Genomic DNA, 14,672 nt, shown 5'->3' with positions numbered 1-14,672 from the left:
TAGAGACAGCAGCACCATGTCTCTTTGCAAAAGAATGGAATGGAACAGTGCAGTGCTGTGCTGTCGAGGAGGCACAAGCCAGTTGCGGTGCTTGCTGGTTTATTGGCACTCAAAAGTTGGAAGCAAGGAAGGCAGGCAGGCGACGTCGATGGGATCGGATGGGATGCTCAACACCACCAACGTTCTTGTATCAGTCGAATATATGATATACGCCGTTCCCGAGGAATCTGATCCGATTATTTACTTGGCGTGTTGAAAATTTGTAGTATTCCCTCTATTTTTATATACAAGGCCACAAACTCATATTACATGTATCAAAATAAAATTTATTGTCTTGTTTTTTAAACCCGCTTTTTTTATCGTTTAGTGAGATCATTAATACACCGCATGCATGCAAAGAAGGGATAGAAAGCTGATTGGAGTGTCATTATGACTGCATGCATGCAAATATTAAATAGGTTGCTATTTCAAGGAAAATAGCATTAACTTTTGTCTCGATTAATGTTGGTGGGCTTGTATAGATGCAAAGTGTATTTTTTATAATGACCTTGTATAAGTAAATGGAGGGAGTATCAGTCGAAAATTTGTTCTTATCGTTTGCCCAAAAAAAACAGGCGCTGAAAAAAGTGTAGAGCACGCACAGGACTGAGCTCTGCTCCCTACTCGCGTCCAACAACAAGTGCCGCCCAAGAGAAAACAAACCCAGTCCAATGCGTCCAGCATCCAAGCAAGGAAGATCCAAATCCAAGCGCGACTAGCGGCGGCAGCGTACACCGGAGGGGAACCGATGGGGAAATCGGCTGCATCGACCTGGCCGCGCGGTGGAGGTGGCTTCCCTTGTTCTTTCCGGATCCACGGGCCGCACGATGGAGGTGGGGGGTGGAGCGCCGGAGGAGCCGCGGCCACCGTCTCAGTGGCGCATACAAGCGACTGGTTCTACTTCTAGCTAGGGTTTCAATCGGCCTACGAATCCAGTCGCCGCAGCCGCCGCACAAGATCAACATCGACCGAGAGGTGAGGACAGAATCAGCGCGCTCCCCAACGATCTCCTAATCGGAATCCTCGAGCGCCTCGACCTGCGCGACGCGGTCCACGCCGGCGCAGTCTCGAGGAGGTGGCGGCACCTCCCCCACCGGCTCTCACCTCGACGTCCGGCACTTCCACGGCACCTTTCCGGACGCGATCATGGAGGCGTTCACGGCCGCCACATGCAGGTTACTGTCTCCTTCGGCCGAGCGCGAGTGCGCTATCAAGACCCTCGTCCTCGACTTCTTCCCTGTGTCGGACGGCCTGAGCACCCTCGGACGTGCCGTCGAGGACCTTGTCACCCACGGCGAGACTGAACGTCTTGAATTTCATATATGCTCGCCGTACGAGAACAACACTGCTCCTCAGCGTGGCAAGCTGCGGCAGCGGTTCATGTCCTTCTCTGCTGCCTGCCCCGTCGCCTTCCGGTGGCTCACCAAGCTAACTCTCGATAACCTCGGGTTTGGACATTCTCAAGTCATCGACCTCATCACCTCTTGCGATAGGCTCAAGCACCTTGTCCTGAGTTAATTTCCGCTGGCTGGTCGACCACTCGGCGCTCAAGATTGACTCCCCGCACTCTGGGATCCAGGAGCTCGAGTTCTACTACTTTGTGTGCACACGAATCGAGCTCGTGTCTGTCCCTAAGCTTAGGAAAGTGTGCTGCAAATCTTGGCCCTGCAAGAACCCCCCGGTGCGCTTCGGCTACGTTCCAAAGCTTCATGATATAACTCTCCATGCTATTGCCAAGGCATGGCAGGCGCCATTTGCTTTGAGTGAGTGCCTACCAAGGAGCGCCAGGAATCTGTCTAATCGGTGTCTTGGTTTTGGCACCCGAATGGTAAGTTAAGTTAATTTCGTCGTTCGTGCCACATGAGTTTCTTCTGCATGTAAATATTGCATGTTTGTTTTCTTCTCTAATTATTTCATCTCTCTACTTGTGTTCCTCTTCTTTCCACAGATTTGGGTTCAGCTGGAGCATCCGAAGCACCTCACTGCTACATTCCGCAACTTGACTTCTGTGGCGCTTATCAATATCTTTCCTGAGTGTGATCTGAGCTGGACCCTGTTTATCCTTGAGGTTGCACCTGCCCTGCAGAATTTCGATGTATGTCTGCTACTTTACCTACTTTGAATTTCATCCATATCTTACCCTATATATGGCTCACTTCTGGTAGGACATGCTTCCCGAATATTCAACATTAACAATGTACTTCCCCGCAAAAAAAAAAAACATTAACAATGTACTAGGAAGTCGATCCGATTTTCAGTCACTCATCAAACTCTATTAGATGTAATGCATACATGATGCATTGTAACTGAATATAGGGAACACATTGGTTGCGTATGAATGATAGTGCAACTCAAATGAAAGTTGTGATGCTCCATTTGAATTTTCCGGAGGCGGGCATTATTTCATAGGAATCCTCGAAACATATTTAAGCCTCGTTTGATTTGCAGGATTTGCATAGGGTTTTTGTAGGATTTAGATCCCTCTGGAAATTTTCCTGCGATGTTGTTTGATTTATCGGAACCAATCCTACAGGAAATCCATAGTTCAGTTTCATAAGAAAAAAAAGAATGAGGTCGAACTTCATGGAAAAATCCTGGCAGGAAGAATGAGGTCGGAATCCATAGTTCAGCTTCATATTATTAAATGCTCATGAGTTCCTGTGATTTCCCTGTACTACAATCACATAGCAGTTGTGTGAGAATTCATCAGTTTTGCTATCCCTAGGGTTTCACTGGACAGGGCATCCTATTCCTCTAGTTTTCCTGTTCCTACACTTAACCAATCCTGTAAGTCAAATGAGGCCTCATGCGTGTTACTTTTGTGGAGGATTTAGTTAATGCAGATTCTCCCAAAAGCTCTGTAGAGAAAAAAACTCTAGAGAGGCCTAAACTTAATTAACCGCTAGTGTTGAGCATGTTGCATAATCTTAAATGGCAAAGATGTTTAACTGCCATTGTTGCTATGTTTTCCTGCATGGATTGGCTGCGAGTTTAATGTTAACATGTATTGTTTATTTTCTATGTCGATGCATGAAGTTGTCTCGAGACCGGCCTTCATGTTTCAACATTCCCAAGGAAAGTGCTGAGAAGACCACCATGGTGTGGGAGCCATCCAAGGATTTGAAGCACCTGAACTTGAAGTTGCTCCAGATATTTGGGTTCGAGGAGGAAGACAAGGTGACAAACTACATAAGGCTAGTCATGGAGCGAGCTGTGGGGTTGAAGAGAATCAAGCTGCGTGGTGAACTCCCATGCAAGAAATGTGATGCCATTGACCCAAGGAGGTCCCAGGTGGATGAAGCTCGCAGGATTCGAATCAAGGAGCGACTCACACGTGGATCCTCCTCATCCGTGGAGATAATAATGTGCTGACAGATATGGCAAGGAATGCTATGTCGTTTCAAAACAATGTTCGCATACCTGAAAAATTGTTTACAATTAAAAAAAATCATAAATCTTAAAGAGTGTTTGTGACTTTCAATAATGTTCACTATTTGAAAAATAAATGTTCATGATTGTATAAAAACATTCATGAATTGGAAAAGTGATCACGATTTCAAAAAATGTTCATGAATTTGAAAGATGTGCGCCAAAAAAAGAAAAAAAGAAAAGAAAAAAGAAATAGGAATACACAAAATAAAAATAAATAAAAGGAAAGATTGGAAATAAAAAAATTAGAAAAGACCCATCTGAGAAGAGCATCCAACCAATGTGTATGTAGCTCGGGGGGGTAGATAATGGAATCGACAATATAATTTTTTTTATTAGACTTATGAAAGGAGAAAGGCGGGGTTTCTGCAACCGTTATTTCTTATTTCTTGAGGGGTAGGCATTTCTGAAACGGTGCCCGCTGCGTCGTTATAGGCCTGGTAGGCATTTCTTGAGGGTACACTAGGTCTAATAACGGACCGGCCCATTTTTTTCTGTGTTTAAACTTGGGTTTTCTATGGAGTCTGAAAAAAACTTGGGTTTTCTATGTTTCTTTTTTCTTCTCTTTTTGGTTTTCCTGTTTTCTTTTTCATTTTCTTAAATCTATGAATTTCATTTCAGTTTGATGAATTATTTCAAAATTGATGTTTTTTCAAATTAGATGAACTTTTCTTTAAACTTGATAAACATTTTAACAAATTGGATGAACTTTTTTCCAAATTTATGAACTTTTATCAAATTAGATGATTTTTAAAAATTCAATGAACTTTTCCAAAGTCTATGAACGTTTTTCAAATTTGATGAATATTTTCCGGATATTGATTTAAAAAATTAAAACTTGATGAATTTATTATTCAATTTGCATGAACTTTTTAAAATTGGATGATTTTTTTTGAAATTGTAGTTTTTTTAAAATTCATGTTTTGTTGAATTTTTTGTAAAAATTCAAAATCTATGAACATTCTTTAGTCATGAAATTTTTGTATATGTCATTTTCCGTAATTGTTTTTACAAAAGTCAACAGTTGACCAATCAATTATTCAGCTGGGACCGGACAAAATGCAATGGAGCAACCAGGGGAAGCCAGTCACGATCGAGGGCTCGCCTCCTATATGGGTTGTCCCATGGGCATGGGCGCGTGAGCGGCTGTTCCTCCATGTGGCGCTTAAGCCGCCATATAGGTGCTCCCTGAGGGGTACACGCGAGGTCGCTATACCCGAAATAGGATCCGCTAAGGAAAGCAATGGGAAAGAAGGAAGGCGGCGGGGTGGTGCTTTATCCGACACATCAATGTCCAAGGCCCAAGGAAACCGCGTCATGGCATTTGAATCAACACGGTATAGGCGTATAACGTTCTCCCTAACCGGTGGCAAAAATTAAAATAAAAGTAAAATGTCTATCTACTAGTATTTCAGAAGATAGAGCGAAAGGATAAGTGAAATAAGCAACACGCAAAAATTAATTAAACGAGAATAGGACATGATATTATTATGCCTGTCTGTAGGGGTGTGATGTGAGTCAGCTCATGTCGGGAGCATCTGTATCTCACCAGCAAGCGAGACGAACATACAGCTCGCCTCAGGCAACCTCATAGTGGGCGGGCCCTGTAGCAGTCGTTCCATTCATTTTCTTTCTTTCATTCATTTGTTCGTGTTTTCCCTTTTGCTTTCTTTTTTACTTTGTTTTATATTTCAAAATATTCAAAGCATATATTACAAAATTAATTTACTTCAAATTTTCGAAGTCTTCATTGCTCCTTTAAAAAATGATAATGCAGTACAAAAGACTTCTATCATATAGAAATAGTGTTGATGGCATTTAAAAAATGTTTGCACGTTCAAAAATATTGTTCATGATTTTTTTAATAATAATCTTGACAATGAATGTTTTCTTCACAGAATTTGTTGAAAGTGTCCACATGATTGAAAAAAATTCCATCGACTAGAAAGTATTCGTGTTGGTGACATTTTAAATAAGTTTACATAATGTAAAAAATGTTCATGTAGTTTTTTAAGTTGTACCATTAAAAATTGTTTCGTGACACTTAAGAGAAGGCGCGCGCTAGGAGCCAGCTGACGAGCTTATTTCCCACACGCCCACAGGTTCCGAGTTAAAATGTTTAATAATTCATGGAAAATTGTTTAGTATGTTAAAATGTTCACCTGTATTCATGACAAAGTGCTCAATATTTATTTGGAACTGTCCAACTAGTATTTAAATGCACGGATGCTTCTAAAACCGGTGCATAGAAGCTTCCTAGCTGAAAAACCCGTTTGCTACGACTTTGGGCCCATATATGTATGGTGTTTGAGGTTTCATGCGGCAGAGAACCCCGTTTGTTTACTACGAATTTGGGCCTAGCCAGCGGAGGCGGGCCAGAAACCGAACCAAGAGCGCGCGAAGAAACGAGCCGCCATGCACCAGTCGATGGAGCGACCTCGTCCTCAACTGCTCCCGACGTGCTCGCTCCTCGCCCTCATCCCCAAAGACTCTACTCCGCCGCCGCATCACGCGAGCGTCGACTCTATCACTCTCCTCCACCCGGCCTATAAATCCAGCCGCATTATCCACAGGCAAGCCATGTCCTCCGATCCTTCGTCGTTCCTCTTCAATCTCCGCATCAATCCATCCTCCTCCGCGACCAATCGGCTGAAAATCGGCCGGCCGATCCAATCCAGGTTCGCGCATGTCATGTCTGCTTCAGATGTTGATTTCCTAATCGGAAATTAGTAGCGCCATGTGCCTCTAAAATTAGGTTATGCTCTATCCTGCGGATTAAACGTTTCCCTAATTTTTTGCATTGCACGTGCTCTATCTGCTCTAGTAATGGGGATGGCGGCGGCGCCATTGATCGTGTCTCTGTTGTACTGCACGGTGTTGGCGGTGCACGCGTCGCATGTCGTATACCCGGAGCTCCAGTCGTTGGAGGCCACGGAGGTGGACAAGGAGCTGCGCACCGGGTACCACTTCCAGCCCCCCAAGCATTGGATCAATGGTACGTATGTGTGGACTATTTCCCCGTTTCACCATCAGTTGCTTTAGTAAGTTACTCACTCCTCGCAATTTCTTTTGTGTGACCTTTGCTAATTAATATTGGATGACATCGAACCAACTCTTCACAACGATGCAACGATTGATCAGATCCAAATGGTACGTGTGCACTCATACAAATTGATCATCTCGATCGGCATCTATCTATTGGTCAAATGAATTAGCAATCAGTTTTGCATGACTATCGATCTGTTGTGCACTTTGTATGACCTAACATCATATCGATCTCAACGTCTGGATGCTGCATGCAGGGCCGATGTACTACAAGGGGCTGTACCATCTCTTCTACCAGTACAACCCCAAGGGCGCCGTGTGGGGGAACATCATCTGGGCGCACTCGGTGTCGACCGACCTCATCGACTGGGTGGCGTTGGAGCCCGGGATCTACCCGTCCAAGCCGTTCGACATCAACGGTTGCTGGTCGGGCTCTGCCACCATTCTGCCCAACGGCGTCCCGGTCATCATGTACACAGGCATCGACCCCAAGGAACGCCAGGTGCAGAACGTCGCGTACCCGGCCAACCTCTCCGACCCCTTCCTCCGCAAGTGGGTCAAGCCCGACTATAACCCCATCATCAACCCCGACCATGGCATCAACGCCAGCGCCTTCCGTGATCCCACCACCGCTTGGTACGGGCCAGACGGGTACGTACATCACTATTTATTGTCTCTTGTGCCATGCTGACATACATGCATGTAAATAATTATGTAGAACACGTTTTGCCGGATTGATATTTACACAAAGATTATGCTATACGCTCATGTCCGTGGTTGATTTGCAGACACTGGAGGCTGGTGGTTGGCAGCAAGGAGAACATGAGGGGGATCGCGGTGTTGTACAGGAGCCGTGACTTTAGGAGGTGGATCAAGGCACACCACTCGCTGCACGCTGGGCTCACGGGGATGTGGGAGTGCCCAGACTTCTACCCCGTGGCGGTGGCCGGCGGCAGACGTCACCACCAGAGCGGTGTGGACACCGCAGAGCTGCATGACAGCACAGTCGCTGCGGAGGTAAAATATGTGCTCAAGGTGAGCCTCGACGTAACGCGCTACGAGTACTACACCATTGGCTGGTACGACCATGCCAAGGACAGGTACACCCCTGACCTCGACTTCCCAGACAATGACTACGGTCTCCGATACGACTATGGCGACTTCTATGCATCCAAGTCATTCTTTGACCCGGTCAAGAAGCGTCGCGTGCTCTGGGGCTGGGCCAATGAATCAGACACTGTCCCCGACGACCGCAACAAGGGTTGGGCCGGCATCCAGGTCACTACACATCCACATTTGCATCACACCAACAGAATGTCTTCACTATTTTTTCCATGGCCCCCTGACCTTCACATGGCTCTTCACGTACTGAGATTTAAATGTTTCTGAATTTTTAGGCGATACCGAGGAAGATCTTCCTGTCACGGAGCGGTAGGCAGCTAATTCAGTGGCCGGTAGAGGAGATCAAGTCATTGCGTGCGAAGCACGTCAATGTCAGCAACAAGGCCGTCAAGGGCGGCGACTACTTCAAGGTCGGCGGCTTCAAATCCGTGCAGGTCAGTACAAAGCGTATATATAAAGACCATGAGGCGGCGGCCCCCTATGAATTGTTAGTGAATGATGAGCCAATGCTATATATGCCAGTCGGACGTGGAGGCGGCGTTCATGATCAAGAACCTTGAGAAGGCGGAGAAATTCAACGCGTCGTGGCGGACAGACGCGCAGGGGCTGTGCAAGAAGCTCAACTCACATGTCAAGGGCGGCGTCGGGCCATTTGGGCTCTGGTTGCTCGCCTCCGACGACCTCAAGGAAAGAACAGCTGTTTTCTTCAGGGTATTCAAGAACAATGACACCAGCTATGTCGTCCTCATGTGCAACGACCCTACAAGGTAGATCCCATGTATATAACTCACTCAAGTCACGCTTTTATATATTTATATACAACTTGCAATTTACCACACTCTAGATCCAGTAATCCTGAATGATCGATCGAGCAGGTCGTCATTCGAGTCGCAGATCTACAGGCCGACCTTCGCCGGCTTCGTCAACATCGACATAACCAAGACCAAGAAGATCGCCCTCAGGACATTGGTACGTAACCACAAAACGTACATTGAATTAGTTACTTACTGAATGCACCCTTGCAAGAGGTGGTTCTTCTAAGCCATGTTGCCGAATACATTTCAGATCGACCACTCTGTGGTGGAAAGTTTTGGTGCCGGCGGCAAGACGTGCATCCTGACGAGGGTCTACCCGAGGAAGGCCGTCGGGGACAACGCACACCTATTCGTCTTCAACAATGGCGAGTCGGACATCAAGCTCACCAACCTGCGTGCATGGGAGATGAAGACCCCCACGATGAACAAACGTCTGGGGCAGTAGCAACAGCCCGGCCCGGTCGATCGAGGATTCAGAGTAGCCTAGACTAGCCATAGCTAGCTAGCTTGTTGATTTAGTTAAGATTAATTAGGAGAGGCTCCAGGTTTAGTGATGAGTTGTTAGAACGGACCGGAAATGGTCCGTTTTGTTTCAGAACCTTTTCCAAATGGCAGGAGGCCTTGAAAAGCCAACATATCAACAAAAATTCGAAAGAGAAAGAAAATAAATATTGTTAGGCTTGTCCTGGCCGTGGAAGAATTCCACGTGAGGTTACTGAGGTAGAGTGAGGATCCACCTTAGCTAATATGTTGGTCGCCATTGCCGTTGGTCAGTAGAGGGGGGCGCTGCCCACCCACACTTGAAAAAAATTGCATAGAAAAATAAAGGGCATGTGTTACGCGTCCGCCGACGGATAATCTAAAAAGATTCACCGCCCCAGCAACCGTTAGATCTGATGCCATCCAACGCTCAACCCCGTCCCATCGTTGCAACAGACCACATGTTTCACAAACCCTTTTGCAACATAGGTGTTGTTGCAGAAATTGTTATCGTCTTCACTTTTCTGCAACATGAGTGTTGTTGTGGAAGGAAATTTTGCAACATAGATGATGTTGCAGATTTTTTTTTGTCTTCATTTTTCTGCAACATGGGTGTTGTTGCGGACGGAAGGAATTTTTGCAACACAAATGATGTTGCAGAGAAAAAAATCCGCCTTCACTTTTCTGCAGTATGGGCGTTGTTGCGGGGAAAACTTTTACAACACAGATGATATTGCGGAAAAAATTCAATGAAGATGAAGTTATAGAAACGCTGACGTCATTGTCGACAGCACCACCGCCGTTCGCGTCATGGCCGCCAACGACAAGGCCATCCATCCTCCGAGCTCCCAGCCCAAGCGCCGCCAATCCCCGTCGTCGATCGCGTCGGCCGACGAGCTCGCATGCTACCTCCATGGCGCTTTAGGATTGGAAAAGAAAATAGCGTTTCACATCCCAGATCTTTAGGATTTGAAACTTGTGTACCCTGGATGGACCGATCTTCATGATTTGAACCTTCTCTCTCGCTCCGGCACTGCATGTGTCCTGTCATTTTTATGCAAGACACGACGAATGATATTATTTATCTTTTGATAAATTTGTAGTTCATAACCTGCATTCATGATTATTTTCCTACATTTTTCGCCCCGAGTCAATAATATGAGATGTTTATGCAAAATATGTTATGAAAAATCCCAAGTTAAGTTCTTACTAATTGTAATTACACACAATTAGGAAAATATATACTATGAGCACCACTTTAGTTTACGTGTACCATCGAACAGGTTCGTAATCATGCATGAGGACTACCCAATACTTAATTTTTTTTCTTTATTATTTCAAGTGAGTAGCAGGTAAATAGTGTGGATTTTTCTTAATGAACCGAGGGAGTGTCCAATGAATGCATGGGAATCCATGACAACCTATTGCCTCCAAGGCTTGCTTCAGGTATATCTAACTGGCAAATCAATCAACCAAGTTGTTGCTCCGTCCCATCCGTACCGTATTGATATTATTATACTCTACCATACATGCATGGCCGTATACGTGTACGTGTATGTGCTGCTAGCTAAGCAGTACTAGTAGTTGATCGCTCAGGTCTCTGTTGTATAGTTCGCATCTCCTTGTCCTGTTATCTCCTCTTAATTACAAATTAATACGCGCCAATATGTGTCACGTCCTTGCTTAGCTAGCTACTCATGCATTTATTTATTCTCTCACAGATGCCTAGCTAGATAGCTAGTACCATACCTGCTAATCTACCGAACCATGCTAATAAACTATCCTCTGTTTCATCAGACCTAATGAAACAAGAAGGAACAGCCAATTGCCCATGTTCTGTCGTCTTCATTTTTGGTTTGTTCACATGGGAACATATATGTGTACATTTTTTTTGTTCACATGAGCAATGATTAACGAGAACTAATTATAACCGTCAAAATGCACTTAAATAAGTTAGTAGGTGTTGTTGTTAAGTACCCACGGACTATTAGCATCTTACCACAACAGGAGTAGTTGCACATGCAGTTCAATGATCACATATGATACATGATTTGCTCCATATATATAAAAAGCGATTCATACTCGAATTTCAGGAATTGCTAGCTGGCTAGTACTACAGTTCATACTCGAATTTCAGGAATTGCTAGCTGGCTAGTACTACAGTACTCCCTCCGTCCCATAACGTACATTATGGGACGGAGGGAGTAGTAACTACTAATTTTCCGGCAAAAAATGAAGAAGAAAAAACGCCCTCTGATCCAAAATAAGTCGCAGTATTGAATTAAGGTTAGTTCAACCTTAATACAAAACTGCGACACTATTATGGATCAGAGAGAGTAGTAACTAGTGATCAACCATGCATGCGAGGATTACCTAGGCCACATGAAACAGTAATTATGCATGCAGGCTAAAATTGTTGCTTAATTACTATGGAAAGCATGCATGCATGCCGTTAGAGTTTGGACAAGTGATAGAGAGAAAGACATGCATAAGTATTTTTTTTACTACTACCTCCGTCTCGGTGAATAAATCATTGGCGTAGTTCTAGGTCGACGATTTAACTATCTAAATATGTATTATATGTGACAAAAAAGTATATTTAGAAACTACATCCGTGTAGAAATCTAGTGATATACTTTTCATGACATATAACACATATTTAATTCATCAAATCGATGATCTAGAACTACGCGAGTGACTTATTCACCTAGACGGAGGTAGTACCACAGTGCACAACCGTTGGCGGCTCGATGAGTCGTCGTCGTGTATATAAGTACCCACCGTCCGTGAATGAGACCTCAACTTTACTCAACCGCTATGCATGTAGGTAGGTAACATATCCCAATCAGCTCTCTTCGATCATATTCATATGTCCCTAGCTAGCTTTCCTTTTCTAGGTTCTGTGCAATGAGTTTGATTATATGCAAATATTTACAGTTTAGCTGCACATCAGTCAGCTGATGCGAATTTGGCGTCAATCGATTTCTGAATGAATGAAGGAAGGAGATGTGTCCAGAGGTTAAAGAAGACTGTGGGCCATTGATTTCCCATCTAACGGTGCAAAAATCGACTGAGCTCAAACCAAAAATTCAGCTGACTGATTTCTAGCCATTCCCAAATAATTATGTACACCGAAATCAAATACAACATATATGTGCAAAATGCAAATAAAAGCATTAGCTAATTATATTTGTGTAGCCTCATTTGTGATGGGAGTGCACTGATAGCAAAAGATTTTTCTTGCAAAAGTAAAAAATAAAAGTACTAAGAAAATCCATTCCGTCCCCAAAAAAGTTGTATCTTGGTGGATGTATTGGTCTTTAGACACACACAACCCTACACAACCAACCATGAAAAGTTGAAAATAATCACTCCTTGGATAAAACAATCAATAAATCAATCAAGAAAATATATATTAATCCACGTGCAAATATGCATGCATGGGTGTCTGTTCAACTAGACAATAATACACTTCCACAGCTTTTTATCCAGCAGAATATATCCTACTCAAAAAGCAAAAATGCAATATAAAATAAAATGGAATCTTGCATTAGATAAATAGATATAGATGTCCCGTGAGCCCAGCCAACCAGGTAAGGACCGGCGCGGCGCCGCCGGTGCCATCTCCAACCTCCACCTAGCTTATTAGGTGCTACGACCATCTCTAACCTCCCTATCATTTCCTCCATCATGTTCCTATCTGCAAACCAACCAATTTAGAGTTTAGACACATCACATGGTATATATACAAATCCAAATCCTTTCCACTTAACTCATCATTAGAGCACAAACCAGGCAGGCGGTGGATCGATCGATCGGCGCCAAGAAATCCCCATCCTTCAAGTTCTTGGTTGATCGAGTGATCATGGCGGCAGCAGCGGTGACGCTGCTATTGCTTTTCGCCTCCTGCATGCATGCCGCCGTGTTCTGCGCGGCGGCCCCGTTCGATGAGGTGCCGACGGTGACCTTCGACGAGGGCTTCGCTCCGCTCTTCGGGGAGTCCAACATGGGTCGCTCCTCCGGCGGCGACGCCGTGAGCATCACCTTGGACCGCAGCACCGGCTCCGGCTTCATCTCCAAGCGCTACTACCACCACGGCCTCTTCAGCGCCGACGTCAAGCTCCCCGCGGGCCACACGGCGGGCGTCGTCGTCGCCTTCTATCTGTCCAACGGCGACGTCTTCGAGGCCACCCACGACGAGCTGGACTTCGAGTTCCTCGGCAACCGCGCGGGCCACCGGTGGCGGATGCAGACCAACGTGTACGGCAACGGCAGCACGGCGCGCGGCCGGGAGGAGCGGTACGTGCTGCCCTTCGACCCCACCGCCGCCAAGCACAGGTTCTCCATCCTCTGGTCCTCCAGTTCCGTCGTCTTCTACGTCGACGGCACCCCCGTCCGCGAGGCGCAGCGCCGCCGTAGTCGCCGTCGTTTTACGGACGACGGCATGGGTCCCGACGGCGACGACAGTGACATGGGAGCCGACTACCCGTCCAAGCCCATGGCGGTGTACGTGACCATCTGGGACGGCTCCACCTGGGCCACGGAGAACGGCAAGCACACGGTGGACTACGGGCACGGGCCCTTCACCGCCGAGTTCTCGGGCCTCGTGCTCCGTGGATGCCCCGCCGACACCGGTGCAGACATCCGCCAGCTCCACCTCGGCGCCTCCACGCAGCGGTGCGCAACGGCGGAGTGGGAGCTGATGACGGCGGAGTACGCGGTCATGACGGCACGGAAGCGCGCGGACATGCGGCGGTTCAGGCGGAGGCAGATGGTGTACACGGTGTGCTACGACACGGACCGGTACCCGGCGGCGCTGCCGGAGTGCGAGGTGAACGCGGCGGACCGGCAGATGTTCGAGCGGTGGGGCGAGTCCAAGGCCTCTTTCAGTTCCCGGACGACGCCGCCGCCACCGCGGCCGCTTGCCGTGTCCATGATGCAGGCCGACTGACTAATCGGATCGGACGGACCACCGGCGGCCACGTTGCTGCTGTACAGTGTTGCTTAGCTAGCTAGTGGTAAAAAAGTGATTATATTTTTTTTTGAGGGGCAAAAGTGATTATATATGATGAGCAGTTGGTTGATGATGGATCTGTTTGGTTTTGTATCTAAATAAATAAGTAAAAAAAAGCTAGTATGTACCCTAATTGAATGGGTCACTGATTAAAGGTGGTGCTAATTAATCCATCAGCAGGACCAGTATCATTATCTTCTCATTATGCACCAACTCCACTAATTAGGCTATGATTGCAACATATGGGAGCACAACTTATTCATTGGTTAGACTGAGTTATGCACGGTTTCAAAACATGAACCTACAAATTAAGCAATGCTCTTGCAAAAAGCATAACTTAGCCGACAAATATTATTTGTTTAAAACATTCAGGTTGAGGGAACTAGAAATATTTTGCCGGAAACCACACGATATTAACTAGCCTATATGTTGGATTTACTTAGCGTGCCTTTACTCTTATGAGGACAGAGAAAACTCGAGTTAGGCCCCCGCGTCGCCCAAGACGGGCGACTCGGGGGAAACCTAGCCGCCGGCGCCCCGTCGTCCGCCCCCCTGCTCGCCCCCGCGTCGCCGCCACCGGAGGACCGGCGGCGGCGGGGCTGTCCTTCCTCCTCCTCCCCCCCACCCGCAGGCGCCAGATTTGGGTCGGCTGCGGCTGCGGCCTCCCACGGCCTCACCTTCTCGCTGGCGGCGCGGGTGGAATGCCCTGGCCGCAGTTCCCCGCGGTG

At 46.4% G+C, this 14,672-nt stretch overlaps 3 protein-coding genes across 3 annotated transcripts; all 3 read left to right on the top strand.

Moving 5' to 3' along the window:
* The first annotated feature begins 1,927 nt into the window (after positions 1-1,927).
* On the top strand, positions 1,928-3,501 carry LOC123126271 (uncharacterized). Its single transcript, XM_044546635.1, has 2 exons — positions 1,928-2,134; positions 3,076-3,501. Exons 1-2 carry the CDS (start codon positions 1,928-1,930, stop codon positions 3,409-3,411), a joined length of 543 nt encoding a protein of 180 aa, XP_044402570.1. The 3' UTR covers positions 3,412-3,501.
* Positions 3,502-5,929: 2,428 nt separating this feature from the next.
* LOC123123947 (beta-fructofuranosidase, insoluble isoenzyme 3) lies at positions 5,930-9,165 on the top strand. Its single transcript, XM_044544608.1, has 9 exons — positions 5,930-6,146; positions 6,293-6,463; positions 6,610-6,618; positions 6,771-7,164; positions 7,302-7,791; positions 7,911-8,069; positions 8,158-8,402; positions 8,511-8,604; positions 8,701-9,165. Exons 2-9 carry the CDS (start codon positions 6,295-6,297, stop codon positions 8,893-8,895), a joined length of 1,755 nt encoding a protein of 584 aa, XP_044400543.1. The 5' UTR covers positions 5,930-6,146; positions 6,293-6,294; the 3' UTR covers positions 8,896-9,165.
* A 3,368-nt stretch (positions 9,166-12,533) lies between these two features.
* LOC123126270 (probable xyloglucan endotransglucosylase/hydrolase protein 27) lies at positions 12,534-14,017 on the top strand. The gene has a single exon (XM_044546634.1). It carries the CDS (start codon positions 12,796-12,798, stop codon positions 13,879-13,881), a length of 1,086 nt encoding a protein of 361 aa, XP_044402569.1. The 5' UTR covers positions 12,534-12,795; the 3' UTR covers positions 13,882-14,017.
* The last annotated feature ends 655 nt before the right edge of the window (positions 14,018-14,672 follow it).

The sequence above is a fragment of the Triticum aestivum genome, chromosome 5D (genome assembly GCF_018294505.1).
Source record: "Triticum aestivum cultivar Chinese Spring chromosome 5D, IWGSC CS RefSeq v2.1, whole genome shotgun sequence".
In the NCBI taxonomy this organism is placed as follows: Eukaryota; Viridiplantae; Streptophyta; class Magnoliopsida; order Poales; family Poaceae; genus Triticum; species Triticum aestivum.
The sequence above is the reverse complement of the archived record's forward strand: the minus strand, read 5'-3'. Positions and strand labels throughout refer to the sequence as shown.

Bases quoted from the DNA above. Each gene is read 5' to 3' on its own strand.
- LOC123126270 (XM_044546634.1), top strand. From the start codon at position 12,796: ATGGCGGCAGCAGCGGTGACGCTGCTATTGCTTTTCGCCTCCTGCATG.
- LOC123123947 (XM_044544608.1), top strand. From the start codon at position 6,295: ATGGGGATGGCGGCGGCGCCATTGATCGTGTCTCTGTTGTACTGCACG. The intron at 8,403-8,510 runs GTAGATCCCATG...TCGATCGAGCAG, and splicing joins ATGTGCAACGACCCTACAAG to GTCGTCATTCGAGTCGCAGA. The intron at 8,605-8,700 runs GTACGTAACCAC...AATACATTTCAG, and splicing joins AGATCGCCCTCAGGACATTG to ATCGACCACTCTGTGGTGGA.
- LOC123126271 (XM_044546635.1), top strand. From the start codon at position 1,928: ATGTTTGTTTTCTTCTCTAATTATTTCATCTCTCTACTTGTGTTCCTC. The intron at 2,135-3,075 runs GTATGTCTGCTA...CGATGCATGAAG, and splicing joins CTGCCCTGCAGAATTTCGAT to TTGTCTCGAGACCGGCCTTC.